At 35.2% G+C, this 18861-nt stretch overlaps 2 protein-coding genes and 1 pseudogene across 2 annotated transcripts; 1 reads left to right on the forward strand and 2 right to left on the reverse strand.

The window, feature by feature from the left end:
* Window positions 1–1022: 1022 nt before the first annotated feature.
* LOC120123581 lies at window positions 1023–6856 on the reverse strand (annotated as a pseudogene).
* A 3775-nt stretch (window positions 6857–10631) lies between these two features.
* On the reverse strand, window positions 10632–11525 carry LOC120123580. The gene is made up of 2 exons (XM_039142427.1): window positions 10897–11525; window positions 10632–10693 (listed from the first exon to the last, which is right to left on the reverse strand). The coding sequence occupies exon 1, from the start codon at window positions 11437–11439 to the stop codon at window positions 10930–10932; it is 510 nt and encodes a 169-aa protein (XP_038998358.1). The 5' UTR covers window positions 11440–11525; the 3' UTR covers window positions 10632–10693; window positions 10897–10929.
* An 859-nt stretch (window positions 11526–12384) lies between these two features.
* LOC120123582 (annexin D2-like) lies at window positions 12385–16380 on the forward strand. Its single transcript, XM_039142428.1, has 6 exons — window positions 12385–12389; window positions 14834–14913; window positions 15047–15198; window positions 15290–15508; window positions 15581–15793; window positions 15975–16380. Exons 2-6 carry the CDS (start codon window positions 14844–14846, stop codon window positions 16269–16271), a joined length of 951 nt encoding a protein of 316 aa, XP_038998359.1. The 5' UTR covers window positions 12385–12389; window positions 14834–14843; the 3' UTR covers window positions 16272–16380.
* Window positions 16381–18861: the final 2481 nt, after the last annotated feature.

Here is an 18861-nt window from a genome sequence, read left to right on the forward strand (position 1 = left end):
GATACAGCAAGGAAAGCATTCATGAGGGTTAAGCAAAAGTTACAAGTGTTTTAGGAGTAGAAGTTTTATCATGTTAAAAATGTCGAATGTTTAAGGATGCTTTAAATCGCACGCCGCACGAACCAAATGACCTTAGTGGTTAAAGAATTGTTGTCTTATGTGGACGGGGTGGGAAGATATTGTAGTTATTCCTTAAGGTCACTGGGTTCAAGCATCACGTACGTAGGAGTATAAGCGTTTAATGTCAAATGATTCAAAATCTTTAAGCATATAGTACTATATTGTATTTACCCATATTAATAAAAAAATGCTTTAAAGAAAATGAAGTGTTATTTGTGTTAATAACTTACTAACTAATAATTTAATAAAAATAGAAGATAAAATTATCTTAAATTAAATTAAAATAACTAGATTTCGACTTTAGCGTAGGACAAGTACCAAAACTATTATTAAATAAACAAGGGACCAAAACCACAATTGTACCCTTATATTTCATATCATATCTAAGATTAGTCGGAATTAACATTTATACAAGTCACATTGCATAGGAACACATGGTAACAACTCTAGTAGGATTTGAGAACGAATTTGGTTACAAAGAGTACTCATTAGGGATGTTCATTGCCGAGTACTTGTATGTTTTGGTATCTGTGTTGTCGAATATCCGATTTTTCGAATATCACAAAAATCGATCCTATCTCGGTTATTAAATTTGAGTACTCGCATTTTCGGATCACATTTTTCGGATATCCCGAAAAAGCCACTCCATCAGCAAAACTTTGGAAGAAATAAATCCCAAGATTAGTTTGATCACCATCTACAAAACCTAGCTTGAGGTAGAGTATTTAAATCAGAGAATCTGATTTACATGGAAACTAAATTCAATGATTTTGTGTTTTTTTTTTCAAATGTATTGTTAATTTTAAATAAAAAATTTATATTACCTAAATATGATGAATTTCCTTTAATGGCAATTACGGTCCAAACACCTAAAGTAATAACGTTAGACACCTGAATGATTCAAAAAAATAAAATTTTGGGCACCTATTTAGGAAAAATGATATAGTTTTAGCCCTTATTTTATAGTTAAGCCCTTATTCCAGCTTTCTGTCTTTATTCTGTATCCTACTTTTGCTCCTAATAGTTTCCTTATGTGGTTATAAATGTGATGTGTTTCTTCAACCTTGATCTGCAAATCTGAAGAGAAGCTTTGCCTTTGTTCTTCGACATGTAATTATACAGCCCGGATCGGGAAACGTTCTCGAGCTTCAAATCTCGAACGTTGGGACTTCGTCGGTGAAGCCATGTGTGGCCTGGTATAACAACCGAGGCAACAAATTCCTGTAGGGGTCTTCTTCTCTTTTTTCCTTCAAGTAGGCTATGCAGTTCTCAACCTCTGACTTCACATGCAAATACAGTTCCTGAGATTTCTCCCTGCTTCTTAGCTCATTTTTCATCCTTCAGAAAACATACACAACAGTATTGTGTCATCAATCATATTGCAATTGAAGATCATTATTCAACCAATAGTGCGGAACGAAAGTACCTTCTGTTTCGATAGGTTTCCCGAAATAATAATAAAATCGGCCAGGCAATTTCGGAATAATTCCGGGAGGTGGACATCTTGGTTAGATACCTCACCGTTTGCATCAGTCCTACCATTCCAAGCTTGTAAGGATACCAGAAAGAGAATGAGTAGCAATTATGGAAAACTTCAAATGCAAGGTATGTCTCAGAGAAATCATGGTACCTCAATCGCTCAACCTCTTCTGAGAGTTCTTTTATGAACGTCCTCAACGAGGAATTTGCATCTGTCGTTGTAATCGAAAACTAACTGACAACAGTAATCCGTATGAACAAAATATATGTATATATATATACCAAAAGAGAAAAGAACGGAAAGAAAAGGATGGTACACAGTGTTTCATATGCAAGCAGATTATCCATGTCTGTCTCATACCTCAAATTTAAATTGCATCATGCAAAATATGCAGACATTTAGGAACCCTTAGATTTATGCTATTTATTTATCTCGATTTTGCTTACGACATCTTCCTTAATGTACAACGATTGCCAAGACTACAAGCATACGCATGCATACATTTACATCCAAAATGCCAGCTTTAATATAAGCTCAGATATGGAGGTACACATCGACAAGGACCAATCAAAGAACTGGTCAATTAAAAGTGCACCAGAAGACTGAATGTTTCATGTGCTCCAAAACAATATGGTACAGTAGGAAAAAAATTGGCTCACCTCACCGATATCATCCTCCCCTACCACACCAAAAGGTACAATTTTGGCTTCAAATCTAGATGCCATCCTCACAAACTCCGATTGTTCTGGCCAGAATAACTTGTATTCTTCACCCTGGAAAAATTTTAAAAAGAAAAAACAACATGTACGGTTAAACATTCCTGAGTATGGGTTGGATTTAAAACATGGAGAAAGACACTAAGGAAAGATAGAGAAGCAAGAAGTCTATCTACCCATCACTAGGGCTGTAAAAGTCGAGCTCGAGTATTGCTAAGCTCGACTCAACTCGAAAAGTATATAACTGAGCTCGGCTTACGAGCGTAAAATTGTCAAGCTCGATTTGAACTCGAAATAAAAAATTAAAGCTCGACTCAACTCGAAGCTCACGAGCTTAAAATTTCAAGCTCACGAGCTTGTCGAGTCGGGTTCAAGTAGCTCGCTATGGCTCGTTAAGAATTCGAGTCGAGCTCGAGTTCAAGCTCAAGTCGAGTCCATTCGATTCGAGAGTTGACCGATCTTTAACAGAGTCGATCTCGAATAGCTCGCGATCTGTTCATCTCATTTACAGCCCCACCCATCACTGTCACTAATTTTTAACTCATAACAAAGGCATGGAACTTGTGTCAAATATGGAGCAGCCTGAACTTCTGTTAAGATGAACATTTGAACAATTTTTCAGATGGAAAATGTCCTTCTGAAGTGTTATATTACCTTCCTATGAAGAGCCTCACGAACGCCTCCAGGATACAGTAAGACATGAGATTTTGAAGACAGAAGTTTGTAGAAGTTGGGTCCAGAGACAGGAACTGAACCCATTAGTCTATATATGTCGAATGATGCTAGATCAGGCATTTTGCCTTCTTTCAATCTATTAAACATCATTGGATGGGCTATCCCTCGCAAAAGAATATTTCTCTCCATCATAAACCGAAACACTAGGGGAGCTAGTTCAAATCCCAGCAACATGTGATAGCCGACTAACAAGACTGGACCCTCTGAGGGGATTCCAGCCAGGCCCCTCACGACTTTGCCATCCTCTAAAGTTGACAGCAACACGGGACTAGTAACAGAAAGTATCGTTCTACGAATAACAATATTTTGAGACAATAGTATCAGATGTTGATGTGCTGGCACGACTAACAAAATCTGCTATAATTGGGAACTACCAATGTGATCTAGTCCACTTCAAGTAAAAGCATATGTATCAGCAGGATGAAGAAGGTAAAACTTTACCAACGAACACTTTTACATACCTGAGACAAACAAAATGTCATTTTTTCCGGTTTGAGTTCATGATTTATCCTGTTAATGCAATTTGCATAAAAGTGTCCATATAGGAGGATAATTATTTACCTCTGTGATTCATATATTTTCTTGAATTCATAAGGTGTGGGTGGCATGTAATCTGACACATAGTCAAGGTATTTTCCACGGCGATAGAAGCTAGCACCCTTGATAGTTGTTACCAAATCAAAATCTTCTTCCTGCAATGAATGAGAACAACTATGATGCATAATAGAATGGGTTGTGAAACCATATTTCAAGAAATTTAAAGATTCTGCGTTACTATGTAAACAAATGATACTTAGCATAGAGTCATCTGAGTTAGTTATCATTTAATCTCTTTCTTACCCAAATTTCTATCAAAATCATTTTCATGCTGCTAATTAGTTACAAAGCATAAGAGAGAGAGAGAGAGAGATAAGAGTCCTACTAAGAAGAGAAAATGACCGCTTTCTTCAAACGTACGTATCTCACATTTAGGCAACCTGCGGTACAGTCTTTGGGCTTCCTCTTGACTGGGAAACAACTTATCCTTTCCACTAATGAAAAATAGAAAATATCAACCATCATCACATTAAGGTTCATAAATTAGGTGAGAGTATTAACAAAAAAGATCAATGGATAGAGCTGTTGACTAAGGACCTGCAAAGCAACAATGCTTGAGCTTTTACAGCATGGAGGTGTGAATTGGCAGTCGCAGAAGCAGATTTAAGCATTTGCAGCTTCCAGACAAGTGCTTCCCCAGGTAATATGTCAGCCAGAACCTGATACTTAAATTGTCAATTCTTTTGGCAAGAAATTGGAAACATATTAGGAGAATTGTATTGCGTTAGTGTCAAACTACACGAGGCTATCATCTTTTTACAAATGACCTCAAACATACAAGTGTCTTCAAACTATCATTTTCCATATATGTTTTTGCAACAAAATGATTTAGCTGAAGACTACAACAAGAAATGTAAACTGAAATAGCATTAACGTTTCATGAAATAATCTTACAGTGAGGTAAGATGAGATTGCAACCAGGTCCCGTGTTAGCTCTCCAATGGTTTGGTGTGGCATAAGTCCCTTCACCATATTTTCCAAGACCATTCTCAGAGGATCACCTAAATAGATAGCACTGCTCATATCTCACCAACATTCTTAATTATTTATGATCAGCAATAACAAGAATAAATCTACGGAACGTGATGCTATAATATCATTGTTGTACATGTTTTCAACAAGAAGTTAATAACATTCTGCTTTTAAGGCTATTAGACTAAATAGAACGAGTTCTACACCTCAACCTCAGGTAAGTAGCAAGGCCAACAAAACGGAAATTTAAGAACAAATTCCAAACCTGATGCCAAGTTCATCATGTAAGGTAGGTGCGGCAAAAGTTGACTGGGCATGAATTGCAGCAAAGGTATTAGAGATTGTAATTGTGACTGGCTAAATGATGTAGCTGCAAACAGAACCGAAATACAATGATCATCACTCTTTAGCCAGTTTTCTGGTATGAAATACATCTTATCTTAAAGTATGATATCATAACTCTGTCGCATACCCTTCTTACTAGTCCCTTATAAGTAAAATCTGTTATGTTCAGGTCCCAATAACAATCCTTTTTTATTGTCAACATGATTATAACAGCATAGGTTTGCACCTGGATTAGCCAAAATTAGCATGAGATCAACGTCAGGGTTACGAGCAGCAACGTCTAAGGCAATGCATGCTCCAAGAGACTCCCCAACAATATAATTGGTCGGTTTGGTGATCTCTTGCACTCGGACCTTACCGTTCCTTCAACCAGCTTCACTAGATCTATGGAAGGAAAATAACAATAGAAGTTAATAAAGATGAAACAGGATTAAGACAGGCTACTGAAAATTTATTTCTTTAACTTTTTTTTCTGATTTAATATTCATAAAGAGACTTTTTGATCAACTTGGCATTAGCTTTTTTTGCTTTGTACTTCGTGAGAAAGCAAACCCTGAACCATTTGCAAGTTAATTACCAAAGCAGTTAAAATCATGAATAAAAAAAATCATAGTAGAGAGTAGTAGATAACATTTACTATTTACTTTGTAAGATTTATCATATAAGTAATGGTTAATATTTGCTTTTATACTATCTTTAAAAGGGTAAAATATAAAGTACACAAGGACTACATGTTTTTAACATATGCATGATAGCAAATGAGTATAGAACAAAAAAACAAAAAGGATGCTATTATTACCTGTAAACGATGTTTTATCCGTAACTGGAATATGCAAACACCACATATCGAAAATCCTTCATTCAATATTAGAAAATAAATAAATTCAAATTCTATTCAAACTTGAGAAAAAAGGAATAAATTCTACTGAAAAGAAGAGTAATATGTTCACTTACTTTCCAAGTTTACGATGATGTTTAATGAGTCCAAGCCCCATGCCATCTATCCCTGTGTTTGGTAAATTCCAAATATAAATTTCGTTTCCAAAAGTTGATAGCTTTGAAGTTAGTATATAAATGGTCCCATGATACATGATAATAAGGTGGTGTTTTGTTGAGTCCTAGATTATTAAAAGTTACAAAACCGAACTCCAATTATAGTGTTCCTTTGTTGAGTATCTCGATAATTAAAAATTACAAAACGATCAACTAATTATTCATACGTTCAAAACTTGTTCATTTTAAAAAAATTTGACCTAGACTCAACATATGAATATTTGAACGAGACTCGACAACAATCGGAAAATCATTATATAACTTATAATAGTTGGTAGATTCAACAAACCAGTACCCTATAGTCGGAATCATTTGTATTAATTATCCTAAAATAAATAATTAATCGAAAAAGAATTTGAATTTGAAGGTAGACACCTACATCCATCATTTTTCTAAAAGATTGAACAGAAATCGAAATCGAACCAGGCAAAAAGAGGAGGAGAGGAGAATCACTAGCGTGGGACCCGCCCTCCAAAGGAGTAAACCACCGTGGCGGCCCCGTCTTTGATTCAATCATCAAACCTTTACACACTTCCAAATAATCTATCAACGTTTCTCCCTTCTCATCGGGAATTTCGTCCGGATTGGAGTAGATATTTGACACGAACTCGTTTGTTTCCTTCCTCTTCTTCTTTTTCGAATCCAACAATCTTCCGTTCTGCGTCGTGACCCTCGCCGGCGACGAGCTCTGGTCTGCAGATACTGCCATCGGCCGGTATAATCTTACACACCGGTACCTCCCCGAACTAGCGTGCGTTGACTTCACAAACGGGGTGGAGAGGACGGGAGAAGATCCGGGTGTCGCCATGAAGACGTATTACTACTGTTAGCTCTCTGATTGAAGCAGCAGTCGAAATGTGAAATTTTATAAGGATTAAACAATGATTAATATAAAAATAAGTGTCTAAATTATATTCAAAATTAAGTTACAGTACTTAATTTTTTTTTGTTAAAATTAGGTATTTAATATTTTTTTATTATATTTTTAGGTGATTATCATTAAAAAAAATTATTAAGTGATACATGTTATTTAACGATTCTTTTAAACTGTAGGCATCTAAAAGTATAACGAAGAAAATAACAAAAACTTATTTTCAACAAAAAATTCTTTAAGGACTAAAAATTAATTTTAGATATAGTTTAAATACTTATTTTTATATTAATCCATTAAACAAAGGATTAAACAAGAGTTAAGACAAAGGAGCTATAAACTAGGTGTACGCATCTGTATGTATAAGCTGATTCTATTTGTGTTTACTACAATAATCATGTTGCCTTATATAATAAAATGTCCAAATGAAGAAAGTTAATATTTGGTATAGTGTAACTAATTATTTCTGTAATAGGTATTTTTATGTTGGCTTAATTGTACATGAGCCCCTCATTTTTTTCAAACAAACTAATGTGGCCCTTGAATTCATTTTGCATTCAATGCGGCCCTCAAACTCACGTAAAAAAATCAACATGACCTTTTGACTAACAATTTCCGTTGTTAACTGTTATGATAATGATATGACAATTCACGATACTGATATGATAATTTACAGTGATTGATGATATGACAATGAACTAAATTAATTTTATTTAGTGTGGCATGACAATTTCCCTTTAATTTTGGTGTGGAATTTTTATAAGGGTAACATACAAAAATGGTCCCCGACTATAGGGTATTATTTTATTTAGTCCATCAACTATTAAAAGATATAAAATAATCATCCGACTATAGAATGTTATTTTATTAAATTCTTCGACTATTAAAAGTTATAAAATAGTCACCCAACTGTTTATTAGGTTCCAAACTCATCATTTTCTATTAAAAAAATAACGTTTTTTTCTAAGCGGAACATTAACATAATGAATGAGCTATGATATTTATTTGAGATTCCGGGATCAGATTCTATAATATCACAATTAGTATATTAATGTTCAGCTAAGAATACCGTCAATTTCTTAACGAAAAAAGGTGAATTTAAAACATAATGAATAGTCGATGAACTCAACAAAACAACACTCTATAGTTAGATGACCATTTGGTAACTTTTAAAAATCGATGAACTTAATAAAACAATACCCTATACTCAATGGACCATCTGTGGACTTTACCGTTTTATAACTACTCTTAATACCAGTGTCAAATCTAAAATCATGATTGTTATTCGTAGGGTGACATGTTAAATGGATATGACGGTTTGACAATGAATTTTTTTTTTGATACGTCATATGTGCTTGTTAATTGTCATGTTAAGAACCTTATCGAGGGAGGATAACTGATTGTAAAGCATGAGATTCTAAAGTTATTTATCATCTGAGAGGACCCTCTTATTCTAGACTTGCTTGTAGAGAATATCCGAAGGAAGTATAACAATTAATAATCTGAGGACTTAAAATCAAAATAAACTTGATGAAAGTAGAATCGAACTTAACATCTAAAAATGATATCAAAATGATGATATCAGATAATAATGGTAAAGAGTGTATCTGTTGAGATTTACGGAAGCTCGAATAGACAACCGGAACGGTTTGCGAATAAGGGTCGAAACAATTTTTGTGTTTAGGAAGTAAGAAGATTGAAAGATAGAAAATTACACAGCGATTTATAGTGGTTCGACTTCTCAACCAAATCTACATCCACTACCTTAGCTCCTCACCAAAGATTTTTCAACAAATTCACTAATTTGTTCTTTTTTTTAAGGACAAAGAAATAACCTTTACAAACCCTAATTTTTCACGGGCTAAACTATAACTTTTCCCTAGTTTTTCAAGGATCAACTAAAACCTTTCATTTTTACAAAAGGATAAAAGAAGTAAATAAATAAACCCCTCAAAGGTAGGTGTTTACAAGAATTAAGCTCACTGGAACAATATTTACGAGAGAGAATGAAAAACTTTTTCTCTTGTGTTTGATTGCTTGGATAGTTGTTCTCATACTTCTTCAAGTGTCCTCAGCTTGTATTTATAGTTTGGAATGTGTTTGAAGTCGTATATAACCGTTTGGGGTGATTTTTCTACAAAAATAGGCTGCCCTAACAGGGGTATCGGTACTACCTTTGTTATATTCAAATTAAACTAGTTGTTACTAACCGTTGCAGCCAGGGGATATTGGTACACCCGGGTATGGATACCTGGTATCTGTACCCTTTTTGCATTCAGTGTTTGAGCAATCATAGGGTATAGATACCCCTGGAGGGGGTATCAGTACACCCGAGTATGGATACCTTTTTAAAGGGTATCGATACTCATTTACATTTTTGCTCAAATTCGAATTTAATAGACTTTGAATTATTTTTAAAACTTTTTTAAAACTTTGAATAAATTCAATTCAAATCCAAAAATATTTTATCTTAAATTTGTTATATTGAAACATAATTCAACAATATCTTTTCTCATTTGAACATTGCCTAATCATATAAATGATGATCAGAGAATAATGGTAAAGAGTGTAAATTGTGCAAAATAATGAACCATGAAAAGCTATATCATTCAATGCATGCATGTTGCCTGAAATGATCAGTTTTCTCCATCGTGAACGGCGGACGGTCTCCGTAAAACTTGTGCCGGAACCGTATAAATATACCTGAGAGACCAGTGCTAGGATTCCTTAAAGCTTTATGCAAGTACCAAAACCACAATACTAGACTGGTGCAATGCAAGCATACAGTGATTCTAATACTGCTGTCATAGCTCATCATTCAGGAATTCGGAAGAAAATTACTTCTGGAGCGAGCATGTCCATTTCAGAAACGCATCCATATCGACGATTTTTAATCAATAAACGTATCACTTAAAGAAAACCGAAAAAAGCACGTTATCTGAAATACACATCCATATCAGGAAAAGCATCAGCAAACACTAGAAACAGTACAAAACTAGGAGAGAAATCAAGCACAGGACACTTACAACCCCAGCAGTCGAATGTATATAAATGCATGTGTATGTCTGCGAAGGTAACCACAGAATCAAGAGAACAGGTACGGGGCATCAAACGGTAATGTTTAGATGTTTCGAAATAAGTAAAACAGATGGTGCTCTCATAATACGGTTTATAGATTTCATCGTAGAGAATGCGACAGAAATCAGAATTTATCAGGATTTCAAATAAGATCTCGAGAGCGTAAAGGCAAAGATGCCAGAATCACTAAATGACTATCATTATCTGCAACAAGAGTATGAGAAGATATGCAACAAGCAAAAGAACGCATAGGGTTGAAGTTTGAATTGGAGGAAGAACAAGAATAAGAACACTTTCCACATGAGATGGGCAACATACATTAAATCCAGCGGACTTCTGACACCGGCAATCAGTATCACAAAGTTTATTAGCAGGAAGCCTCCTGTAAATATTTTTTTAACAAGGTTTAGAGTGAATGTAATCATAATTTCATACTCCACCCTATAAAACTTCACTGTATCTATCTCTCTTACTGAATGAAATGAAACAAGCCTGTTCAGAATGGAAAGGGAAGTGTGTTCCCAGTAATGTAAGTCCCAATAGTTCTTATGTTATCAGACAATAGAGCACATTTTTGTCCATCACCGAAGGTCTTACAGAAAACGGACTGTGATTTCAGTGTTAAAATGCAATCTTTCTTACTATGAATACACGAGGTAGAAACTAACTAGAGATTTCTAAAGCCATGAATTCACTTTTTCAACAAGGCAATTTAGGGTTCATAGAAACAGCCTGACCAACAATGAGTCTAATTCCATTACCGCAACTGACTATTCTCAAACAATTAAACAAAAACTAGATCAAAAAAACATCTGAAAATAAGCAAATAAAACCAATTTCACATCAACTACACATCGATTATGTGAACAGATTCCTTCATGTGTAGTCCAACTTTTCAATTCAAACCGTTATTAGGAAAGAGAGAGAGAGAAACCCTAACAAAACCCACGAATCCTACCTTCCTAACTAGCCTTCCTCATGCTACTCCAAGGAAACTTAGTCTCTCCACCACCGCGGGCGGAGGCGTAAGATCCCTTTCCTTTCCTCTTCTCCTTCCCATCATCCTTCACCTTCCCGTCGAGCCAATGCTTCTTCTTCTCCCCTTCTTCAACAACGCTCTTACTCTTACTGGTCTTATTAATCCCATCCTTCTCCTCTTTGATCACCTGGATGGGGAAAAGGTTCTGGGATATGGAGAGAGGAGTCCTCAAGGTGACGTAAGCTTTCTTGTAATCGGGTCGGGCGAATAAGAAACCGCCGCGCTTCTTCTTCTTGCCCTCCATGTTGAGGGTGCGGATATTGTCGACGTCGAAGCCGTAGAGGGATTCGAGGACGCGTTTGATCTCGATCTTGGAGGCTGAGGGGACGGTCTTGAGGGCGATTTCCTTGATGTTAGTGAAGGTGTTGGGCATCAGTAGCTTGATTGGAAGATTCGCGAAGTGGACTACTCGTCTTCCTAATCTACCCGCCATCTCCCTTTCGTCTTCCGGTTTTCTGATCGCCGAGGGAAAAAAGGGTTTTTCTCTTCACAGAGCTTCCTTTACTTTGTGGTTTGCTGCTGTTGCTCCAAAGCTCTGATAGTTTTATCATGGGCTTGGGCTATAATTATGTGGGTTTAGGGTACCAAACGGTCACCAAAGTTTAAGCATCCTTTTTTCATAGCTTAATACAAAAATTGCCCACAATTATACCATTTTTCTTATTTAAGTGTCTAATTTTTTTCAATCAGTTTAGGTGTTCAATATTTTTAACGTTATATTTTTAAGTGAGTAATCCGTAACGAACTTAAATTCTACCGTTAAGTGACATGTGTTACTTTCAGGTAATTTTAAAAATTTTATCTTTAAAAAAACTTTAAAATATTATATTTAAAAAATCATAATTTCTCTAAAATTACAAAAAAATCCAAATTTCTAAAAATATTTAAAATCATCCCCAAATCCCTAACCCTAACCCTACCAGCTCACACAAACCAAGCGACCTCGGTGGTAAAGAAATTGTTGTTATTCCTTGAGGTCTCGGATTAGAGCATCAGGAATGTGAGGGGTGTGAGTGTTCGTTGTCAAATGATGAAGAGTTATATATGAACAAATATTGTCTTGTACTTACCCCATATTAACAAAAAAAAACCTACCAGCTTCCTTGTTGGTAACGACTTCCGACATCGTCTCCTCCCTTACCATCTCATTTATCAGTCGTCAGAGATGCGTGGGAGTCGTGATTTGCAAAATAAAATTTCAGTCATTGAGTCGCATGGAAGGAGTCAGGTTCTGGGTTTTAGGTGTTGCGTCGGGTTCTTCATGCGGTCGGGTAGCTATTCAGTACGATAGAGGTTTGATAAATGCAACAAATGTCATTTAATGAATAAATTTAACAGTGGTAACGATCAAGAAACCTAATAATGTAATGCTAAAAACGTTAGGTACCTAGATTAACCGGAAAAATAATTTAGACACCTAAATGCTAAAAAATGTCTAGTTTAGGCTATGGATTACAATGGATCTTGGACCCAACCTAAATTTGTAGATCCATATTTGTTTTATAAGGTCTAGATCCTAAAATTTTGGACTCGACGGATCTGGACTGGATCTAGATCATCTGATTAAAGTACGGATATGGATCCAGATATAAAAATAAAATATTAGGTCTAGACCCGTTTACCCCTTTATAGAAAAACACACCTTTGATTTTAAAATATATATAAATGACATAAAAAAATTAAAATATATATAAATATTTTATAGTGGGAGATGCTTGAGTTCTTATAAGGTTGATTTTTATACCTGCATTCTTTTTGAATTGCAATTACTTTGAGAGATTGTTATATGGAACAATTTTTTTCCAATTTAATCTTTTAATTTTACATATTTTTCTCATTTTTTCAATTCATCAAATTCAATCCTTTTAAGTCAACTTTTGACCAAATTTTAATCACATACTCCTCTATCACTCTATCATCATAGAATATCTATGTAATTTCAATTTATATTTTTAATTATTTTAAATTTAATTTCTTAATTTTATATTTTCTTTTTTTAGTATGACAATATCCACTCAGTATGCTGGTTACGAATAATCATCATGGTCCTAAAATTAACACACTTGATAAAAACATTTTATAAAAGTTGCTAAAAACGAGATACATTAAATAAAATTATCTCTCTCTTATCTTCCTCTAATCTACCTTCTCATGAAAGCAAAGTTTATAGACTTTTTAATAGTTTGGTGGATTATAAAGAATGATATTATTATCTTTTTATTATAAAGAATTGAAATGTGTCATAGATCTACTTTTTAATAGTTTGGTGGATTATAAGGGAATACTTGTTTAAAATTTTCATAACTAATTGATAATGTAAAACACTCTACAAACATAACTACTCGAATTTAAGATTATCAGGGAGAATTTATTAAAAAAAAAGATTGTTAGGGAGAATCATATTTTCTTTTATTGTTGAAACCACTTAATTAGGGATGACAGACGATTATAATTTTGTAGATTTGCAACGTACCCGCTCCAGTTGGAGCGAGAATGGACATAATTTTAATTGTAATGAGCGGGTGTGAATGCAAAAAGTGATATCCGTCTTAGGTAGTGGGTAGGTGATGGATTTAAGAACTTACCTGCCCCGCATCCACCTGCCCACTAATTACCTACCATATAATTTTTTGACCATTATGAATCCAGGTATAATTTCAGAGACTATTTTATACATCTTAAAAATTTATAGGACACGACTTGTAACTTAACCAAATGTTATGATATAAACTCAATTAATCCTTGTTTATTTATTATGCCTCTTAATGGATTTACTTGTTTTGTTACTTATGTAATATGTGAGGTTGTTGCTAGGAGGGTATTGACTAGTACAGACGGGTACACGATGGATGGTGGATATCCAATTGGATGGTGAGTGTGTGGGTGGATTTGATGATGTACCCACTTGAATGAGTATAAATTTAAAAATTTTACCCGTCGTAGATGATGGATAAGTGATGAATATAAAAATATTAGATAAATATGAAGATAAGATAAGATATATATATGTACTCGCCCCACCCACCCATTTGCAAGGATGGCAGAACGACTCGAACCCGACGGGGAAACCTGAAACCCGACTAAATTCAGGTCGGATCGGGTATCGGGATAAAATTCAGGGATTTTTTTGGGTTCAGGACAAGGTATCCTCACCCCACCCCGACCCGATTATATATATATATATATTATTTTTTTTATTTTTTATATTAATTATATATATATAATATATATAATATAATATTTTCGGGTTTGGGATCAGATTCGAGGATTTTTTCGGGTCGGGTTAAGGGACGGGGCAAAAAAAATCTCCGACGGGACGCCCCAATAAAAAATCCGACGGGAAACGATGCGGGAACGAAAATTCATTTCAAGGATGAGGACGGGAGAAGCAAAACCCGCCGCGAACCCGCCCGTTGTCATTCTTACCCATTTGTCATCCTTACACTTAGATTCATCTCATACATCTTTAAGAGAATGCTTACAAAATAAACACAAATTTTTTTTTTTTTTAAAAACATAATCATCCAATTACCAACTGCCCCAAAAGAAAAGTCATCGTTTGAAATGTGAAGAGTCGCCTTTAAAACTCAACTGCCCTCCAACACGCGTACCATATTATGATCACAGACAGCTCAGATTCACTTTATTACAATAATATGTTGTTTCTGTCATTGCGTATTTATGGCGGAAATTTCCAACAATGTTTTATTACCATAATAAAAAAATAATTTTTAATGACCTTTCTTGTACTATAAAATAAAGGGTAATGCTTTAGACATTTCCCCTCATCACTAATCGTTTTTCAGAGGTACACAAACCCCAAAAAGGAGAGTGAAAATGGCAACCCTTAGAGTTCCAGCTGATGTGCCTGCTCCTTCTGAGGACGCAGAGCAGCTTCGTAAAGCTTTGAAGGTCCTTCAATTGATCTATCTTTTTTATACTGAATCATTTGATGAATATCTTTTACACTTTCCCCCTTTTTCTTTACCGATCGCCACTTTTCATCCAATTGTAATGTTTTGCTTGTGTTTGATAATGTATTGCAGGGTGGGGTACGAATGAGCAATTGATTATAGACATATTGGCTCACAGGAACGCTGCACAGCGCGATTCGATTAGAAGAACTTACCATGAAGCCTATGGGAAAGATCTCCTCAAGTCTTTGGATGAGGAACTTTCAAGTGACTTCGAGGTCAGATTTTAACACCCCTTTCTTCTTGATCTTGTTGACGTGAGGAGAGCAATGTCATTCTTTTTCCTTTTTTCGATTCAAAACTCGACAGCGAGCCGTGGTGCTGTTTACGCTCGACCCTGCGGAGCGCGATGCATATCTGGCTAATGAATCCACCAAGAGATTCACATCAAGCAATTGGATCATCATGGAAATAGCCTGCACCAGGTCTTCACATGAACTCTTCAGTGTGCGGAAGGCGTACCACGCTCGCTATAAGAAATCGCTCGAAGAAGATGTCGCACACCATACCAAGGGCGACTACCGCAAGGTTCCGTCTCGAGTTCCTTGGCACATGCCTGCAATTCTTTCACATGTTAATTGATTACCTTGTTTGTCACAGCTTTTGGTCCCGCTCGTTAGCGCGTTCCGATACGAGGGAGAGGAGGTGAACATGAGGTTGGCGAAGTCGGAGGCGAAGATACTTCGCGATAAGATCTCGGACAAGCATTACAGTGATGAGGAGGTCATTAGGATTGTAACAACGAGGAGTAAGGCGCAGCTAAATGCGACCCTGAATCACTACAATACTGCCTTTGGGAATCCTATCAACAAGGTATTTATTTCGATAATAACGAATGTAAAACGACCGTAAAAGGGTGAATACGAGTACCCTGCATGGTATTAGTGTGAATGTCACTATGTCGTTTGGCAGAATAGACTTGTAAGTTGCAAAGTAAACTAACGCACGCTCTGTTGTAATTCAAACTGATAAATGAAGTACTGGTGGTTTGCAGGACCTGATGGCAGACTCCGACGACGAATTCCTCGAATTGCTGAGAGCTGCGATTAAATGCTTGACCGTCCCCGAGAAATATTTCGAGAAGGTTCTACGGAAAGCCATCAATAAGCTCGGAACAGATGAATGGGCACTTACAAGAGTTGTCACGACTAGGGCCGAGGTTGACATGGTACGTATTAAGGAGGAATATCAGCGAAGGAACAGCGTCACTCTCGAAAAAGCGATTGCCGGAGACACTTCCGGAGACTATGAGAAAATGCTTCTTGCCTTAATCGGAGCCGGAGACGTCTGAGCCGATATGCTCTTCTATTTTCAGTTGCCGGTATGAATATTTAGTTAATATTGCATTTTCAGGTGAGTTATGTTTGGCTTGAGTTGGGTGCGTTTATCTTTGAGTTGCACAAGACTAATATATATGAATAAATAAATTATGTATTTATTAATATATAATTTTGAAGAATGGATATTTCTATCAATAAGTATTATAAATTATATGGTACAATATTTAATGGTTAAAAAGAAAATTCTAATAATTTAAATTTTATTAACAAATTTAGCCGTTAATATTTGATATTTTTGTGAAAATATCACAAATCTTAAACAATTTTTTCAACTGTTTATTATCTTCTAATAATTTAATTAAAAAATAATTACAAGAAATCTTCCAAAAATTGAAAGCTAGTAGTTGATTCTCTAAATATTTGCCAATGTGTTCAATTTCAGATCCAAGCTTTGTTTGCTAAATTTATAAATTATTTGAATGGTCACTAAATTATAGGGTTGGTTATATTCTGAACACTAAATTATTCTTTTTAATTAAATAACTATACTATTTTTCGTATTTGACGAAAATGATTACGTGATAGTTAAATAAATTTATACAATTACACTTTTGATCTTTATTACTTATCTATTCTATCAATTTAGTAACTTTAATTTATTTTTATCAATCAAATTGTGAAATTCGTAAGGGATCAAATTTGAGTCTCGTAAGAGAGATTTAATAACTCCAACTACTGAGCTAAGATACTGACGGATCCAAAACTATTATTTAGAGTGGACATATTGTAACCCTCTATACCCAAATTATACGTTACAATCAAATCTAACGGATTACAATAAAAATTTCGGGGAAAAAAATAATTTACACACTTTAAAAATCACAACTTCTTAAAAACATGATTAATAATAATACTATCAAATCCAAATCAAGTAAAATAAAACATAAACAACAATAATAAATTAAAATACCAATAACCAGTGTTGAAATAATACATATATCAGGGATGAAAATAAAACATGACATAAAACCAATATTTCAAAATAATAGGCACATGTAACCAAATAAAGGCAGTTTGGAATATTGAAACATTACAACAAAATATACTGTATGAAATGTTCCGATCTTCCAAGTGTTGGGTCTAAGCGCCTAATCAAAATATTTGAAAAGGGAAAACGAAAGGGGAGTGAGCTAGGGAGCTTAGTGTGTTCCAATTCGTGCAGAATAAAACATGTTAATACATTTCAAAATAAGACTTCAGAAAATCATAAAGTAATGATGACAGTAAATTTTTTATTCAAAACAGATAACTACCCTCTACTCATACACCATATGAAAAACCCCAGAACAGGCATCTATAAGGACTTTCCCTAGACCACTAAGATCTAGGAGTCCATTATGGAAGATAAAGGCATCCATAAGGACTTACCCTAGACCACTAAGATCTAGGAGTCCAATATGGAAGATACATGATCCATAAGGACTTACCGTAGATCATTAAGATCTAAGAGTCCAATATGGAAGATGCAGACATCCATAAGGACTTACTGTAAACCACTAAGATCTAGGAGTCTAATATGGAAGATACATACATCCATAAGGACTTACCGTAAACCACTAAGATATAGGAGTCTAATATGAAAGATCAGAACATACATGAATTACCAGCTAGTTGAACCTAAGAGTCTCTAGACACATACCCAGACAGTACCCCAATAAAACAATTTCAAATAACACCCGTAAAATCAGGATATCATAAAAAAAATATTTTATAGAAATACAATGAACATATATAAGGCAAATCAAAATTTTCAGATCAGTAAAACAGAACTCAGGAAAATTAGTAAACAAAATCATATTCATATGGTAGTTCAGATATATACATTTTAAAACAGATGAATATAGCACACAAGGAACACACCTTGCTAAGCGGGTCGGTCAGGGCAATCTACTGAACACCAGTCTCGCTATAATCAAAAGTAGAACGTGATCCTAAATCAGATTGGAACAGAGTTACTATCGAAATAATGTACTAAACAGAGTACTTAACGGAGTTGCAAAACCATACTTGAAATCACGGCTCACGCGGCCAGATGGATCTAGAAGAGCTGGGTCGAGTAGTCACACGATCGGGAGAATCATGGGTACCTATCATAACCAAATTCATAAGTCAGTCTTTGTCATTTTCCTTATTTTATTTAACCAATTTAATTAAAATAACTATGCAATTTCAAGCTCAAGGGTTAATTCGAAGGCTTTAGGGTTAAAATTTGACGAAACGAATTGCAATCAGACTTAAGACTTCGAAAAACATAAAATAGGACTTTTTTCGGAAAAGTTAACCTTTTGGTCAAATTAAACGCATTCAAAGGTAAAGTTAAAGCCAACGGGTCAACGGTCAACGAGTTTGATTGTCTGAGTTGACTCGGCGGTCTGACGCACGAGTTGACTCGGCTGACTAGGTCAACTCAGGTTTGACTTGACTCGATTCTGGAAATTTTGATTGGAGAACAAGCCCCACGTGCGTCAGTGGCGCGTGACGATGGCGATGGGTTGAGGATGACGATCGATTAATCGAAAAACAACCATAACATGAACTAGA

The sequence above is a fragment of the Hibiscus syriacus genome, unplaced genomic scaffold (genome assembly GCF_006381635.1).
Source record: "Hibiscus syriacus cultivar Baekdansim isolate YM2019G1 unplaced genomic scaffold, ASM638163v2 tig00110402_pilon, whole genome shotgun sequence".
In the NCBI taxonomy this organism is placed as follows: Eukaryota; Viridiplantae; Streptophyta; class Magnoliopsida; order Malvales; family Malvaceae; genus Hibiscus; species Hibiscus syriacus.